This window comes from Hibiscus syriacus, unplaced genomic scaffold, assembly GCF_006381635.1.
Source record: "Hibiscus syriacus cultivar Baekdansim isolate YM2019G1 unplaced genomic scaffold, ASM638163v2 tig00110570_pilon, whole genome shotgun sequence".
Classification (NCBI taxonomy): Eukaryota; Viridiplantae; Streptophyta; class Magnoliopsida; order Malvales; family Malvaceae; genus Hibiscus; species Hibiscus syriacus.
The window spans coordinates 441224-458932 of record NW_024062785.1 but is presented as its reverse complement, the minus strand read 5'-3'; the positions used below and the strand labels follow the sequence as shown (position 1 = coordinate 458932).

At 35.2% G+C, this 17709-nt stretch overlaps 1 protein-coding gene, 1 long non-coding RNA gene and 3 pseudogenes across 5 annotated transcripts; 1 reads left to right on the top strand and 4 right to left on the bottom strand.

Moving 5' to 3' along the window:
• Positions 1–2237: 2237 nt before the first annotated feature.
• LOC120132910 (flavin-containing monooxygenase FMO GS-OX5-like) lies at positions 2238–4117 on the bottom strand. Its single transcript, XM_039149597.1, has 6 exons — positions 3542–4117; positions 3343–3413; positions 3112–3261; positions 2947–3029; positions 2739–2874; positions 2238–2594 (listed from the first exon to the last, which is right to left on the bottom strand). Exons 1-6 carry the CDS (start codon positions 4077–4079, stop codon positions 2253–2255), a joined length of 1320 nt encoding a protein of 439 aa, XP_039005528.1. The 5' UTR covers positions 4080–4117; the 3' UTR covers positions 2238–2252.
• A 1127-nt stretch (positions 4118–5244) lies between these two features.
• On the bottom strand, positions 5245–7611 carry LOC120132909 (annotated as a pseudogene).
• Positions 7612–10389: 2778 nt separating this feature from the next.
• Positions 10390–12565, bottom strand: LOC120132913 (annotated as a pseudogene).
• Positions 12566–13425: 860 nt separating this feature from the next.
• LOC120132879 lies at positions 13426–15630 on the top strand. Of its 4 annotated transcripts, none has more exons than XR_005517053.1 (6): positions 13429–13897; positions 14076–14168; positions 14262–14381; positions 14480–14817; positions 14974–15098; positions 15400–15630. It is a non-coding gene; the product is annotated as an uncharacterized LOC120132879 (long non-coding RNA). The 4 variants fall into 4 exon arrangements; XR_005517051.1 differs by having other exon boundaries at positions 13437–13897; positions 14480–14540; XR_005517052.1 differs by having other exon boundaries at positions 13426–13897; positions 14480–15098; positions 15388–15630.
• A 639-nt stretch (positions 15631–16269) lies between these two features.
• On the bottom strand, positions 16270–17709 carry LOC120132914 (annotated as a pseudogene).

Below are 17709 nucleotides of genomic sequence, written 5' to 3'. Positions count from 1 at the left end.
GGTACGAGATGAGTGGTGGGTATCCAATTGAGTAGTGAGCGTAGGGTGGATTTGAGAATGTACCCATGTGGACGGGTGTAGATTTAAAACATTTATCTATTGTGGGTGGTGGGTAGGTTACATATACAAAAATATTAGGTAAGCATGAGAATAGAGAAAAGGGTATCCGTACCCACCCTGTCTGTTTTCCATCCCTAAACCCGCATGTTTTTGCCTCCAAGGGTAATTTCACTCCAACATTCTCTCGAGCTAGTGGGTAATGCAATTTGGTCCATATTGCATGTGATTTAATTTTAATTCTTTGTAATTTGACCCCAAAGTTTTGTATTCAATTTAACCCATTTTTGTTTTAAATTGCTTTTAATTTTGTCTTTATTTATTTATTTACAATTTGTGCCTTTATTTTTTATTCTTTTGTATTATAACTCTAACGTGTTAATTAAATTGACCTTTTGATTTATTTTTAATTTTTTTGTAAACAATGTTTATTAAAGCACATTGATTGATTTTTATGACATTTTAATTAGTTATGTATGATAGTTTTACTAGCATAGTTTGACTTTATCCATAACAGAACTAAAATGTGATATTTGGTTGCTTTAAAGTTATCTAAATTGTCTTTCTTAACCCAATGAGAAGTCCAATTCGGGTAATTTAAAATAATCAAATATCATCTGGTGAAATAAAATAAAATGATGACATATTAAAACTGATAATGAAAACGAAGTACTCTCTTATTTAAATTTTATTAGGAAAGAGACGATTAATTCTATTTGTGTTTTTGGACTCGATATTTATAAATAATTAAATATTCTTATTCTGATTAAATGAGTGAATAATTTTGATTAATAAGAATTTTTATTGTATAATCTCAAATTTAATAAAAATCAATGCTAGATTCTAAGGAAAATATCGATATTATTTTACTTCGTTTGGAATGAAAAATCATCGCTCAACTTTATCTTAGGGAGTATTTCTCCTCTATCCGAAGTGCCGAACTATCGTCCTTTTACCTTAGAAGCCATAAATTCTTGGAGGAAAATATCAATGTTTCTCCGCTTTGATTGAAAAGTGAGCACCAGTCTACTTCATATTAGGAGATTATCTTTTTTTCGGTTAACCAAATGATTAAACAGTCGGATGTCACAATCGGATAAACAGTCGATTATCATGATCGACCAAAAAGGATTTAAGAGATTGGATATTGGGATTTTAGGGATTAGTGATTGAAGCGTAGGGATTTGATAATTTTGGGATTTGAGATGATAACAAGGATTATGACCGCTCAATCGGAAGTTGGCGACCAGAGATGACCGACGCTGAAGTAAAGGAGACTACAATAAGAAATCTAAAAAATTTGGGGTTATTTTTTAGATTTTACAATGGGCGCAATTAAAGATTTAGGGAGTTTGAGTTTTTTTTTTGGTATTTTAGAAAAAAATAAAGTTTTTTTATTAAAATAAATATTTTAAAGTTAGTTTTTAATAAATTTCCAAAATTATCATATTGTAACACGTGACTTAATAGATTTTTTTAAACAATCATTAGAACCAAGATACCTAAAATGATAACATTTGTAACGTTAGACACCTGTATGATTCAAAAAATAGTTTATGCACCAATTTGTGAAAAACATTATAGTCTAGACACTTATTTTATATTTAAGCCAATTATCAACAATTTTTCTTCCTCCGATTGCTCTGCATTTGAGAAGAAGAAAACTAATCTATATACTTTCAAATCTTTGGTTGGAACTTGTAGCATTAAACTAATATTCTTTTCATAATTTTTTCCAAGAAAATTTTGATAAATGAATCGGCTTCTTCCAAGGAACTGCTTATAAGAAAAAAGGGACCAAGATGCTTTATGGCTTGGCCATGAGCCTCGACCACTTGGTGGAAAAGTTTATGTGCATTATTTTTGTGGGACGTAATGTTTTTATGGTTTGGTCTTATTGATTGTTCAAGTAATGAAGGGATGGTTTACTGGAATCTGAAAACGGGTCCACAAAATTACAGTAAGGTTGCATTCGCATCGGCTGCCGTGTCTACAACTTTTGGACCGATGTCTGGAAATTGCTTTCACTCTTTTAGCTTATCAACAACTTTACAGAAATTGTAACAGTGGTTCACAACTGAAAACGAAATCAGATGGTTCAGACGGGGTCAATCTAGGAATGCAGTACAGAGCTTTGCATATAAAGGGTCAAACATACACTGATATGCAACAACATTATTTATTGTATGCGGAAGTTAGTGGGATGAATCTATTTCTTGTATCCATTTGTCAATGTCCCAAACATCCCTAAAATTTTCACCATAATGTAATGCCCCTTTTATGACGGAGAATACCGTAATTACTTTCCACATTTTTAGGGGCTTTATGTTCAACTGAGCAGCAAGCCATGTTACATATTCAACCTCCCCCATCAAAAGGCTATGAGTATAACGCTTGGGCACCCCGGCCTTCTGCATCTCACTGTAATGTTCTTCAACCGAAGCTGCCATTGCTTCTTCGGACGGCAGCTCCACCGTGCCGGACAAAACTTTTGCCACCCATCTCGCTTGTAATTCCATCACCCTAAACACCACCGTCTGGTTGTGTATACATTTATTTCCAATGTCAAAAATTCATGACTATAAATAAACCATCATTTGAGCACTCATAGCATTAGAACTTGAATCTGCAATTTCTAGTTCATCGAAATCTTCTAATAAAGTGGAAGATAAGAAGTTTACCCCTAAAGTTAGTCCCACAAATGAGAGCCAAGGAGCTAAGTTTGGTGGAAATACATGTTTATACAATGGTCCAACACGATTGTCGTCCACAGTAACTATCTCATTTGACTTGAGAAATGGGTAATGATATTTGTACCTGCAATAAACTTCATTATGATTGAGAAGCTTATTTAAATCTAGAAGAACAAAGAGTTTAAAGTACAAATACCCAGTACAATGAATAATGGCATCTGCATCAGCAACTGAACCATCTTGGAATACTACCTTACCATCCTTGTGTGCACATTCAATCTGCAGAAGATAGTCGGTCTATTACAGGGGAAGCTTAAAGGTAAACTCTCAACCAACTTAATTGATAAAATGTGTAACAAACCATTGAATGTTGCCAAACGTTATCATAATTTTCCACCCTTATTAACTGAAAAGTGGGTGTTCTAACAGCCAAATGAACTTGTTTTGCAAGAGGGGAGATCTCTTTCAAAATGTCAACTGCACTTGGTCCATTCCCAATGAGGATCACTATCTATCAACCATAAGCCACAACATTATAGCAATTATATTGTCAAGGTTAAGATGTGTTTAGCAATTGAAAATGGTTTAGTACCTTGTTTTCGAACTCTTCGGGAGTACGGTAGTTATGGCTATGCATTTGTAATCCTGACCAAGTATCTCTGCCTAAAATACAACAAAAATGATCATATATATTATCAACAGGCAATTAATAGAACAATAGATTAAACTAAGGCAATCGTGATGAAAGTAAACTCATATTTGTTCCATATCATCTTAAGCAGATCGTTTACCAGGAAATTCTGCAACGTTTGGCTCCGTTTCATTACCGTTACATATAACTACAGCTTTAAACAACCCCTCCTTGGATTCCCATGTTGATTCAGATTTTCGAGTCCTAGACTCAACAATCCACTCATGACTCACCTCATCAACTAGCTCCACCCGAATCACTTCATGTCCAAATCGAATCAGCTCCATCAGCCCAAAGTTGTTAGCGAAATCCTCAAGAAACCTGAGCACCTCTTCATGACCCGGAAAAGTCCTCGGATCCCCACCTTCTTTCTTCACAAATGGATAGTCCAAGAAGCTCATGGCCTGCCTGGGAAGGTTAGTTCGAAGGGATTTGTACAGGCTACTATGAACTATTTCGCGATTCGGGTCAAGACCCAACAGGTCGGACTCCATCCGTGGAGTGTAGAGCCAAATACCACCAACTTTGTTGGCCTTTTCAAAAACAGTGACATGGTGACCTTCTTTTTGAAGCTCCCTGGCCGTAAGAAGGCCCGCAGTGCCAGCTCCGATGACCGCTACCTTATAAGATTCTCCCATTTTCACCACTATAGAGAAGGCAGACGAATTTTCGTTTTTATATATTAAGCCTTAAAGCCTGGCAAATTTGGCGAAGCCAACTTTTAACTTCACTATGTAATAATGTAGTATTTGTTCACATCATTTAGATCGTCAGTCAGAGTGGCATTTACATCATTGCTTACGAATTTGTTTAGTTTAAACAGAAATCTTTCAGGTACATTATAATTTTTAAAATCTCGGTCAAACTCTACTGAGCGGTTGTCTTTCTAAAGGTTTTTTTTTAAAAGATTTTTTTTAAAAGAGTTGGCAATGGTGAAGGGTAAGGGTGTTTATTGAGCAAGTCGATTGTGAATTAGACAGTATTCGATTCGTGCTCGTTAAAAAAATTTATTGCTCGACTTGTATTCGTTAAAAAATTTGTTGCTCAACTCGACTCGTTGTTGATTAAAATCACTAAAAAATTTATCTTATTTTTTTAGCTAAAAATAAAAATTACTAATATTATACGAGGATATTAGAGTTGTGTTTTTTTTTGGGTATTAAATAATATTATTAATTAATAATATTTTATTATTTATTAAAAAATAATAGATTAGTTAACTTATTATTTTTATTATTTATTAATAAATTAATAATTATTATTTAGATTTATTTTTTGAATGAAATAATTCGGAGGTCTCCTACGGAAGTTGCTCTTAATTTGGTGTTGGGGACAGCCTATTATCTTACCTCCCCTTACCCCATACATATAAGAAAAAAGGGACAACCAACCATTTTTTGAATGAAATAAATTTTGAAGTAATTACTAAAAATATATTTTAAAAAATTAACGAGCTGCTCGTGAACTTATCGAGTCGAGTTAGACTTTGCTCGACTCAGCTCGTTAAGGTCTCGAGTCGAGTTCGAGTCAAGCCAACTCGAGTCGAACGTTTACCGAGTTTTAACCGAGTCGAGTTCGAGCTGCTCAATTCGTTAAGCACCCCTAGTGAAGGGTGATATTTTGGCTAAATTAAAATTTTGATATAAATTTAAGGTTAAACTAATATTATTTGAAGTTTATAGAAAAGAAAACAATGTCTCACTTTCAAATGGTAAAGGGTTCATTGAGGAATACAGAACTTGGCATACATACGTATGCACGTAAATATATACGTTTGGCATGCAAGCATTACTAATGTTATGGTAAACGGAAGTTAATTGGAAGAATCTATTTCTTGTATCCATTTGTCAACATCCCATATATCCCGATAATTTTCACCATAATATAATACCCGTTTAACAATGGTGTTAAACGTTATTTCCTTCCAATTACGGGGGAGCCTTATGTCCGAGTTAGCAGCAAGCCAACTCACATATTCAATCTGCCACAATAAACTCAACACAATCAAAACAAGAAGAGACAGAAACCGAGACTTGGTTGTGAAAAGTGATAACCTCGTCGTTTTGAAGGCAATGAGTTCGATGCTTGGATCCGGTCTTCTCCTCACTGTATAGTTTTTCAACAGAATCTGCCATTGCTTCTCGGGACGGCAGCTCCACCGTGCCTGACAAAACTTTTGCCACCCATTTTGCTTGTAATTCCATCACTCTAAACACTATTGCCTGATTGAGTCAACGTCGATTTCTTGTTCAGAAACACTTAATACCCTCGGAAATATTAGATTCAAGGGGAAGACAAAGGTTTACCCTGTAATTTAGTCCCACAAAAGAAAGCCAAGGGGCTAAGCTTGGTGGAAATACATGTTTATACAGAGGTCCAACACGATTGTCATCCACAGTAACTACCCCATTTGATTTAAGAAACGGGTAATGGTATTTGTACCTGCAAGACATTCTTTTCCCCCTCAAGGATTGAAAAAAATGTATTTGAATCTAAAAGGACAAAATATTTTAGGAAATACCCAGTGCAATGAATAATGGCATCTGCATCAACAATTGATCCATCTTGGAATTCCACCTTACCATCTTTATGTGCACATTCAATCTGCAGAAATAAAAAAGCCGGACTATCAAGAAAAAGATGACCATCTTAAAGGTTGACTTTAACTAACTTAATTGATAGAATGACTAAGAAACCATTGAATGCTGCCAATGATTATCACGATTTTCCTGCCCGATAAACAGAAAGCCAGGAGATCTGATGGACTGGTGAACTTGTTTTGCAAGAGGGGAAATCTCTCTCAAAATGTCAAAGGCGCTTGGTCCGTTTCCGATGATCACCACTACCTGTCATCAAATCAGTGTAGCAATTGTGTTGAGATGTATGATTGATGATACTGAAACTTCAAAACCCATTAACATGTTTGCGGGTCCATGTAGAATACGGATATGGATATAGTTCAATACCTTGTCTTGGAATTGGTCAGGAGTGCGATAGTTATGGCTATGGATTTGCAGTCCTGGCCAAGTATCCCTGCCTAAAGTATGACAAAAATTTATATCTTTCAAGTAAAGACAGACAATTATTAGAAATAAAGATTATAGTAGGGTAAGTTACTCCCAAAGAACACTTTTTATTTTTAATTTAAAAACCTAAAAGTTCTCTAAGCTCCATAGTCATCTTGATCACCATATATTATCATTGTCGGCCATTGTCAACGATGATAGTTGAATCCTAAATTATTAATTTATTCTTCTTTTTCATAAAAAAACTCAGATCTAAACTACCGTACACATATATACTATGTTGCTTGAATCTGGGTACTAGTGCGAGAATAAAATTTCCCTTACCCAATAGAACCACATCAGGTTCTGATTCACCCTTCTTTTAACTCCTTGAATACGGTTCATCGAAAAATGTCCGTAAACTTATATAAGATACTTAAAATTGACCTTCTAAATAGTGATGAAACCCATCGAAAGATACCTCGAAATTCTGCAACTTTTGGCTCCGTGTAATTGCCGTTGCAGATAACCACAGCCTTAAAACATTCCTCTTTGGATTCCCACGTTGACTCAGTATCCCGAGTCCTCGACTCCACAATCCACACGTGATTCACCTCATCAACCAGTTCCACCCCAATCACTTCATGGCCAAATCGAATCAACTCCATCAACCGAAAGTCCCTGGCAAAATCCTCCAGAAATCTGAGCACCTCCTCGTGACCCGGAAAAGGTCTCGGATCCCCATCTCTTTCTCAAATGGATAGTCCAAGAAGCTCATAGCCTGCCTAGGAAGGTTAGCTCGAAGGGATCTGTAAAGGCTGCTGTGAACAATTTTCCGATTCGGATCAACGCCCAACAGGTCGGATTCCACCTGTATTATAGAGCCACGTACCACCAACTTTGTCGGCCTTTTCAAATACGACAACACGGTGACCTTCTCTTTGAAGCTCCCGGGCCGCAAGTAGCCCTGCAGTGCCGGCACCGATGACCGCTACCTTAAAAGATTCTCCCATTTTGAGCGCCATAGCGATGGCTTACAAAAATTCCCCCCTTTTCTATAGATGATTGAAAATTCCAACACAGGACCAGCAGGTGAAGCGTTTTTCATATGACAATGCTAACTTGTACGGTATTAATTTTCCTCCAGTCACTTTTTCATCATCATCCGCTCTGGACAACCTTTTCATCTGTTTGTACTTCACAATCTTAATATTGTTGAACTTTTTAAAAAAACAAAAGTCAAAAATTAATATTAATTATAGAATGTTGTTTTTTTAGATTTATTAATTATTAAAAGTTATGAAATAATTATTTTATTATTTATATATTTTAAATTCATCATTTTCTATTAAAAATTTTATAATCATCTAAATTGTACGTTAACATGTTGATTAAGATATTATAGTCGTTTGAGCTTTTGAGGTTAAATTTTATCATAACTCAATTAACAAATTAACATTTAGCTCAAATTACCATCAAATTTTCAAAGAAAAAGAGCGAGTTTAGAACATATGAATAGTTGAGTGACTATTTTGTAATTTTTAATAGTCGAAAACTCAATAAAACACTTTATATTCTAGGATCATTTTGTAACTTTTAATAGTCGATGGATTCAACAAAACAACACACTATAGTCAAGGATCATTTATGTACTTTACCTTTTCATAAAATTGATGGTTAAACATTTTAAAATTATAACAAGGTAAACCATATTAGATATCGTTTGATTTTAGGTGTTGTATCATTTATACCATTGAACTTTATCAATTATAATATTAAATTTTCATTTTCATTTCAATTATGTGACTAGACTATTAAAATTTAAACAATGTGAGTACATAGACAAAACAATATTGTTTTGGTATGGTTATTATTGTCTAAAACGACATCGTTTTAGGCAATGAACTTTAGACTATCAATTTTGTCACAGAACTTTTAAATATGTCTATTTTGGCATTGTATTTCTTTGACCATCATCAACGGTCAATCATCACTTGTCACTGAACGTCTTTTGTGATAAAATCGATACAAAAACATTCACATTTCATTCTTTTTTTATATAATTGATTTTTTACAAAACTCGCTCAAAATCAACTAAGATTCCGTTTGGTGTAGCTTTCTAAAAACACTTTTAGCTAAAAAGTATGTTTTGACCGTAAAATCAATGTCAAATAGGTAAAGAATAAAAAAACAACGGTGAAAATGATGGTTTCAAATCAATCTCAAAAGATAGGATTTGTAGTTTTTTAATTTTTAATTTGGCGTTTGGAAGTAAATTATAATTTTACCATTATTAATGCATGACTTCCACTTAATTATATATTTACATTTTATTTTAATAATTTAATATTAATATTTTTAAAAATAATTTATTTTAATTACTTAAATGTAAATAAAATTCATGGTTTATATATTAAAATCCACTTTAATTTGCAAGAGCTAATATTTTTTTAAATATTCTTTTTACCTAAACATGTATTTAAATTATTATTTCGTAATAATTTTATATCCACATGTTAAAAAATAGTGGTAATATATTTTTAATAAAATATTTCACTTATAAAAATATTATTAATGAGTTATCTTAAAATATTTTTTATATTTTTATTATAGTTTAAGTTGATGTGTTTTATATATCGTAATATTAGTAAATGTAGATATACTTTAAATTTTAATTTTAATTTATAACATAATGTTTTTTTTAAACTTACTTTTTAATAACAGTTTCAAACAGTTAAACTTTAAACCGTACTTATTTTTAAAAGTTATTTTCTACCGCATATTTTAAAAGTTATTTTTAAAAAATCCTACCAATCCGACTCTAAATGACTTAACAATCACCCCTCTTCAACCCGACTATTTGGGTGGAGTTATGGTTAGGTATTTGCATAAAACAGGTTAAATATAAGTTTGGTATATAAGAGTCCCAGGATATACTATTTGATTCTTACAATGTAATTATATATAAGTGAAAGTAAAAATATTAAAACTTTCGTGAAAAAAATATAAAATTTATTTATTTTGAAGTGTCTTGTTACAATAAAACCTCGCCAAATGGTACTCCCCTGATTCGGTGCCTCTCGCAAAGGCGCAAGGTCAATCCCTTCCTTGCTTTAAGCACTTTCCGCATCCCTTTGAAACCATCAAAACCCCCAACAAATAAATACTGAAACAATAGCGTTTGAGGGTACAGATTGACGAAGAATCAATAAATCATCAAGATGAATATCACAAAAATCGATTTGGTTTGGTTTAGGGCACTCAATCAGAGAAGAAGAAAGACATGCAAGTGGATGGATTTTTGTTTGGTGCGATTAACATCATCTGGATTTCAACCCTAAATTATTTGACTTATTTAGGGATGACATCGGTTGGGTTGGCCAAAACCCGACCCAAAAAGTTTACATCATTAACCTGATCCGACCCGAACACGACCCGACTTTTTGAGATAAAACCTGAATCCAATTCGACCCAATCCGAAATAATAAAAATATTATTTTTATTCCATAAAAACAGTGGTTTAATTGAAAAAAAAATTAATATAGAGGGGTATTATTATCATTATTCATAAATATATAATGTAAAATTATATATTTTTTGGGTCGACTATTTTTCATCTTGAACCTGAACCCAACTTGACCCGATCAGATCGGGTCAGAACCCGTCGGGTTCGGATCCTATGTCCATCCCTAGACTTATTGTGTACAAGTATGATAATCAATTTCTTGCATCCATTTATACAATAACTTGATGACTTAAAGTGATAGTTTACTAAATACAATTTACCCCTATCTTGTACTCTTTTACTTATCCATACTATACTTGGTGTCTTTTCAAAATGTCAACGGTTGAGTTAGAGAAATTATTTTTTCATTCTCGCTTAATACGTCATTTGTGGTCTTAATAAATCACATCCATCGAATTTAAAATAATCTTTAAATAATTATCAATTTTTTATTTATACGTAGGAAAGAAATGAAACTTCGCTTCAGAAAAAATGACATGGAAAATTGTTATGGGTTGGGAACACGGATGACTCACCCCTAACCGTTGCAGTTTATTCAACTGTCTACTGATCGGTGGTTGCTGCTCCGCTTGGCGTTTCACTTATCTCTTTCTCAATAGTATCCATTTCTTGCATCCATTGATCAGTATCCCATGCATCCCGATAATTGTCACCGTAATATGATCTCTCTTTCAAGATGGACAAAAACGTTACTTTCTTCCACCAATTCGGAGGATTTACGTCCAATTGAGCAGCAACCCAACCTATATATTCAAACTGCTACCACAGGACAATAGCTCCATCACAATCAACAATCATATAAATAGAAGTAAAGACGGAGATGTAGCTGTTTAAGTGCCAACCCCATTATGCTGAGGATTAAGAACAAGTTTCTGCCATCCATTCTTCTCCATCTCACGGTAAAACTTCAACAGAACTCATCATTTCTTCTTTGGTTGGTAGCTCTAGCTTGCCTGACAAAACTTTTGCCACCCATTTCGCTTGTAATTCCATCACTGCACCCGGCGGTCCCTGGTTTCCACCATGTTAAAACTCCAAACGTAATTTGAAGTTCAGAGAATGATAATCTATTCAGTACTTTCATTAAGCAAAAGCCTACAGCTTTCTAAATATTCTAATAAAATGGAAGACGAGTTTTACCATGTAGTTTGGTGCGACAAAAGAAAGCCAAGGGGCTAAACTTGGTGGAAATACATGTTTATACAATGGTTCAACACGATTGGTGTCGTCCACATTTAATATCCCATTTGTCCTAAGAAATGGGAAATGATATTTGTACCTGCAATAGATTTTTTTCCCTTTAAAAAAAGATAATGTATTTCATCAAGAGATTAAATTATTTTTTCAGTTAAATAAAAGATATTAGGAAATACCCAGTGCAGTGAATAATAGTATCTGCATCGACAATTGATTCATCTTGAAATACTACTTTACCATCTTTATGTGCACGTTCAATCTACATACAAAAGAAAAAAAAAAACTAAAAAAATAACCTGCTTAAAGTTCAACTTTAAAGCTACTAAATTAATTGGCAAAATGAATAACAAACCATCGAATGTTGCCAAACGTTATCATGATTTTCCAGCTTTTTCAACTGAAAACCAGGTCCCCTAATAGCTTGATGAACTTCTTTTGCAACAGGGGCGAGCTCTTTCACAATGTCAATGGCACTTGCTCCATTCCCGATCAGCACCACAACCTGTCAGAAGTGAACTCATAGTTAATACACCAATTTATATCTTCTTTGGATCGAGATGCAAGGACTAATGATACTAGAGTTTACGAGCAATCACCATGTTTAATACCTTGTTTTCAAATTGTTCAGGAGTCCGATAATTATGGCTATGCATTTGCAGCCCTGGCCAAGTGTCTCTGCCTAATACATGACCAGAATGGTTTAACGTATAACAAGAAACAAAGAGATTATAACGAGCATGAAGAAATGGATCAGTTAATGCAATCTCCAAATTGACATAAATAAAATACCTGAAAATTCTGCAATGTTTGGCTCTGTGTTTTTACCATTGCAAATAACGACGGCCTCAAACACCTCCTCTTTAATTTCCCATCTTGACTCATTATCTCGAATCCTAGACTCAACAACCCAATCGTGACTCGCCTCATCAACTCGCTCCACCCGAACCACTTCATGCTCAAATCGAATCACCTCCATCAACCCGAAGTCCCGAGCAAAGTCCTCAGAAACCTGAGCACCTCCTCATGACCCGGAAAATACCTTGGATCCCCACCTTCTTTCGCCACAAATGGATAGTCCAATAATCCCATGGTCTGCCTAGGAAGGTTAACTCTAAGGGATCTGTAAAGGCTACTATGAACTATTTCACGATTCGGGTCAAGGCCTAATAGGTCGGTCTCCACCCGTGGATCGTAGAGCCATGTGCCACCAACATTGTTGGCCTTTTCAAATACAGTGACTCGATGACCTTCTCTTTGAAGCTCCCTGGCCGTGACTAGCCCAGCAAAGCCACCACCAACGACGGCTACTTCATAAGCTTCTCCCATTTTTAGCATATAACGATCGACGATCTGCTAAATGACTGATACTGGTAAAGATCTAAAAGTCTTTAACGAAGTTGCCTTCTACCCACTCAGTGCAAAGATTATTTATTACTTTGTCGTTAAGGAGATGGAATACTATTTATATCGTTGTCAATGATTCTTGATGTGATTTCAACAGCTTTGTTTTATCCAAGAAAATGCTACCACTACTAATTTTGTATTGATTTCACTCCCCCACCCACCACCCCCAATTTTTTTTAAAAAATAGAAATAATCATCAACCTTTAAATTTTATTTATTTTTATTTTTTATTAATTATACTTATTCATTAAATTAAAATTATAGCTCCGTCCATGGGTTGTTTGCTTAGCCTAATTCCACGGCTATTCCCTGTTTTTCACTACTATTTAATTCTAAACTTGGTGGACTAAGCATCAATCTCAATTATTTTGTCGGCTTCGTCATGTGGCTTAGCGTCCTAAATCAAAATTTAACACCACAATGATTGTTGAAATGCAAGAAAATGTTAATCTAAACTTGGCGGAGGGGGTATGCTCCTATGTTCGGTCGAGTTAACCGAACAACCGACTCAATCCATCCGGTTGCCATCTCTACCAACATCGCTGGCCTTTTTAAATCCGGGTGACTCAATGACCTTCTCTTTGAAGCTCCCTGACCGTGACTATCCCTGCAAAGTCTCACCGACTACCGTGACCATGTGCCACTAACATTGTTGGCCTTATCAAATACAGAATTTCAATTGTAATTCATTTTATCGGACACAATTGTTGCTTATAATTATAATATACTAGTATACGCGTTGAATAACTGAAAATATATGCGATTCAAGTCGATTTGGATTAAAAGGTAAAATTATAAGAATCTGGAGAACAAAAAAAATGTTGTCCTTAAATTATCTCCTGTGAGGCTAGACTCTGTATCTAGAGATTGTTTAGATTATTTCATCGAATTATCTTCTTATATTACTTAACTATAATTTTGTTAACCTGATCTTTTTCTGACAGAGACGCCAAATCTCTAATTCTGAATCAGAAGAAAGTGAAAGCGAAGAGAAGTTCAGCGAAGAAGAACATGATGATGAAGTAATCCTCAAGCAGAACAACAAGGTATCCGAATACGAGAAGCAGAGGTTAATGAGAATTGCAGAGAACAGATCCAGAATGGAGGCTTTGGGTCTCGCCAAATTGCTTCTTCTTTGATGGGTTCGTCGCCAAATTCAAGTCGGACTTCGAGTAAGCTTAAAGCGAAACGCAAGGTCGTTGAAGACGATGAAGATTACAGGCCCAATGATGACGAGGATGAAAAAGACGACGACGATAACGGTTATGATAATGAGGAATTTCCGGGTAGTAAAACGCCTCAGTCCTAGTCTCGTAAAAACAAGGTAAAATAATTTACAGAAATAATCGTTCCAAAAAGGGAAATTTTCCAAGATTTGTTTGGAGATCGATTGTTTTGTGCTGTTGCTTTTTCAGATAAGCTGATAAAATTGATTGCTTTATAGTGTGTAATGGCTACACTTTTTTGCCTGTGTCTTATGCTTCTTTGATTCTCTTTTCCAGGTGAAATATAAAGGCTCAAAACATAAGAAGAAAGCTTCTGTTCAAAAACAATTAAACACGTCAGATTATGTTGATAATGAAGATGAATTAATGGTCAGTTTCCATAACTGATGAGCAAATGATGTTTCTATTTCTAGGTTTCTAGAGTTTCACTGTTAGGCTAAACTTTATTTAAGTCATTTTCAGGCAATTGCTCTTTCCCTGAAAGATTCTGGAGAAGTTTTAGGTTCTGTACCTGCAGATGTGTCAGTTGCTACATTCACTGAAAGAAAGGAGAATAACGCTCGAAACAAGAGGAAAAAATCGGTTTGTTTCTGTTTCATATTACCGTGTGGATTTCACTATTTGCTTCCCCTTCCTCTCAATTTGTATTCACTTGGTTTCTTTTCATTTGTGGACCACAGTTCACCAGTTGCACCCAAATGACTGAGGATGAAATGGTCATGCACTTCTTTCAGTTTGATGGTAATTGCTGATGCTACTCTCTTCTTTCTATCTTTCTTATGAAGATGCACACTGTCAACATAGTAAGCTTATTACTATAGAAAGCTTAGAATCTGCATTAGCATTGCTCTTGCAGATCTAAAAATTTTCTGGGAAAAGAATTCCGTATTTCCTCAAATCGCCGAGGATATGTTTTTCACAAGAACATCTATTATTTAGCATTATCATGGCACCTCAGAAGAAATAGGTGCCGAAGGCCCTGGTAGCAGCAGTTAGCTAAATAAAGAGTAGGATTTTGGTGCATTTGCTTACACTGCATATTCTGGTTCGGTCAAATTAGAATGAGAAGCCTAATGCTGAACACCTCATGTGTAATACTATTTTTGTTTTGGTATCATCTCTCCCTTCCTGAATATGTTTTTGGTCATTGATTAAAAGCATTGTTGGCTATCAGAAGCTGGAAAAGGAGGCATTTCTATTCGAGATTTACGAAGAGTAGCTATCGCACATGATTTTATGTGGACGGATTAGGAGTTGGTTGACATGATCCATTGCTTTGATGGCAAGAGTTATGGGAAGGTCAGTACATTCTTTTAGTTAGCAATCTTGTTTTCCCAATATTTAAACTATCGATATGGTTAAAGTTCAATAAGCCATTGTCTTCACAAGCAAAACAGTGAATGATCAAATCGTCATACTTTGTTTGTAGATCACCTGCTCTTAATAAGATATTATGTGAATAGAAGAACAACTAAGAAGTAAAATTCATTCATGTGCTTGCCTAGCCAGAGTCAATACATACTTCTATAGAATTTTGTGTCACTTCAAAATGTATCTGAGTTTAAAGAATTACTCACCTTTCTCACAGGTGGCACTGCAGCTAAATCTTGATGATTTCCGGGAAATTGTCAGCAGATGCAACATGTTACGAACATCTGAAAATTCGTGAACCGGGTTCAAGCTTATTTTGTTTTAAGATGTACCTTTTTTAAACGGATTAGGATTTCGTAATCAAGACTCAGTGCTCCGTTCTTTTATTCTACAAGTTGAATGTTTTCGTGTACAAATGTAAGCTATGTATAGTTTGATAATAAAAAACAGGCTTACGGCAGATCTTCTCTGAGCATATCAACACAAATACCAAAAGCAATTGGAATGCACAGGGACCAACACTAATGTCAATGCACGGTAAGAGAATGGACTATAAAATATTTTATAATATTTAAATAATATTATTATTTAAATAATTTTGAACTGCATTCAAGTTATATTAAATGATACGAATCAATCGATTTCAATAGTTTAAACGATTATTGTTATTTCTTGAGATTTCAGGTTCAAAATTGACGTCTGTAATGATATATGAGTTTTTTTGTCAAATGACTTATAGTTTTTCAAATTTATACTAATAAAAAAATTGTTAAATATAATTTTAAATATAACAAAATCAACGAGTTTTACATGCTAACTTTATACCCTCTAACTATAATTATCCCACTTTTTATTAATATGAAAACTGCTATAAACGAACAAGGGAGAAAGAGATAACGAGGCAAGCTGTTTACACAAATAAGGAAACCTCATCAAGAAACTCGAACCGGTCAGAACTACAGAGGATCCAAATCTTATAACTTTAAGTAATAAACTAAAATATATATATACTTTTAGTAAGGATCCAAATTAGTTTTAGTTATAATATGAATATATAAACATTATACACCAAGGGCTCTTCAAAATTATTCTTGGGACCAAAACCCTCCTACGCTCCAAGGAGCATTTGGGGTTGAATCACAAAGTTTAAGGGTCGGAACCAACATTAGTAGTTTGAAACAATCCCAACTTGCAGCCATGGAGATGAAGTTCCACTCGTATTGACGTCCTTTAGTTCACTTAGTTTTCCTAACATCATAGTACTGTCAGTTTTGTCTTCCTCATCTTGCTTAGAACTATTACAAATATTGTTCTCAATCGTATCGTTGTTGTCAACTTGCAGTTGCTGTAGGTTATCTTCCTTTCTTTGGCAATCCAAGGTTGCAAATAAACTCTCGGTGAAACATCAAAACTCGATCGATCGATGTGGTTCAGTCGTATGAGCTCGTTAGTTTGAAGCAGGAAGATTGAGATCAAGCTGAAGATCGAGCGGGTCAGAATCACCAACAAACCTTGATTTTGGGTTTGCTGAATCTGGTTTACGTTGTCTTGAAACCGATGTAGCTTAAAGAAAGAGGATGTGTGATCACCGAGTGGATTCGATGTGATCCAGTGACATCTTTTATGCCCTCCTAGCGCTTGTCCCGACGAAAATACCCGGTTGCATATTGAACATTCGTGTACTTTTGATTTGTTTTTGGGTGTAGGGGCCGATGTATCGACTCGAAATGTTGACATAGATTTGACGGGGGTAAATGCGTCACGATCATCATTCACTGAACTATCATCTTTACGATTACGATCATCGAGCGGAGCTGCGGAACAGCCCTTAACTTTCTTGTGACTAGCTCTATGTCCACCCAATGCTTGATGGGAATTGAACACTTTCTTGCATGTTTTGCACCCAAACAACCCTTTGGCTACACCTTTGCCCTTATCCGTAGGTACCGTTGGCCTACATGCAATGGGAGTAATGAAACTCATTGTGTTTCTCTTCTCTTCTTCTTTGCTAGCCGAAGTACAAGACTCCTCAGGTTCGGTAACAAAAGGAACAACAACGGTTGCATTAGATATCATCATCAAGCAATTGGCAATCTAACTCTTCTCTTGATGGACAATCGGAGACCAATGATCTTTTCCTCTTAGACAAGTAGCCCGAGCCTTTCCTCATCACGTCATTGTCGCCACCATCGGATCCTCGTGAGGAACCAAGCGATTCATCCCTAGAGCTACATTTACCATGCTCAAGAAAAGATTTCCATGAGAAGAACTCCTTGCCACAATTCTCACAAACCCTACAACTCTTTAATCGATTAGGGTCTGTTCTTAATCTGTAGATGCGCGTCTTGCCCGGTGGCACGATGTTCCCTCCTAAATTGTCTCCCAATCACTCGCGGAAACGTCGTCGTCAATGTATCGGCTCTCGTTGCTTGTTCCATGCGACCCATGTGCCCACCAAGTGCTCTCCCACACCCAATCGTTTTGTGCAAATTTTGCAGAAGTACTTGATTTCATATTGTTGATCCGCTATAAAAGCCAT

Bases quoted from the DNA above. Each gene is read 5' to 3' on its own strand.
- LOC120132910 (XM_039149597.1), bottom strand. From the start codon at position 4,079: ATGGGAGAATCTTATAAGGTAGCGGTCATCGGAGCTGGCACTGCGGGC. The intron at 2,875-2,946 runs GTATTTGTACTT...AGTTTATTGCAG, and splicing joins GCCATTATTCATTGTACTGG to GTACAAATATCATTACCCAT. The intron at 2,595-2,738 runs GTAAACTTCTTA...ATACACAACCAG, and splicing joins TTGTGGGACTAACTTTAGGG to ACGGTGGTGTTTAGGGTGAT.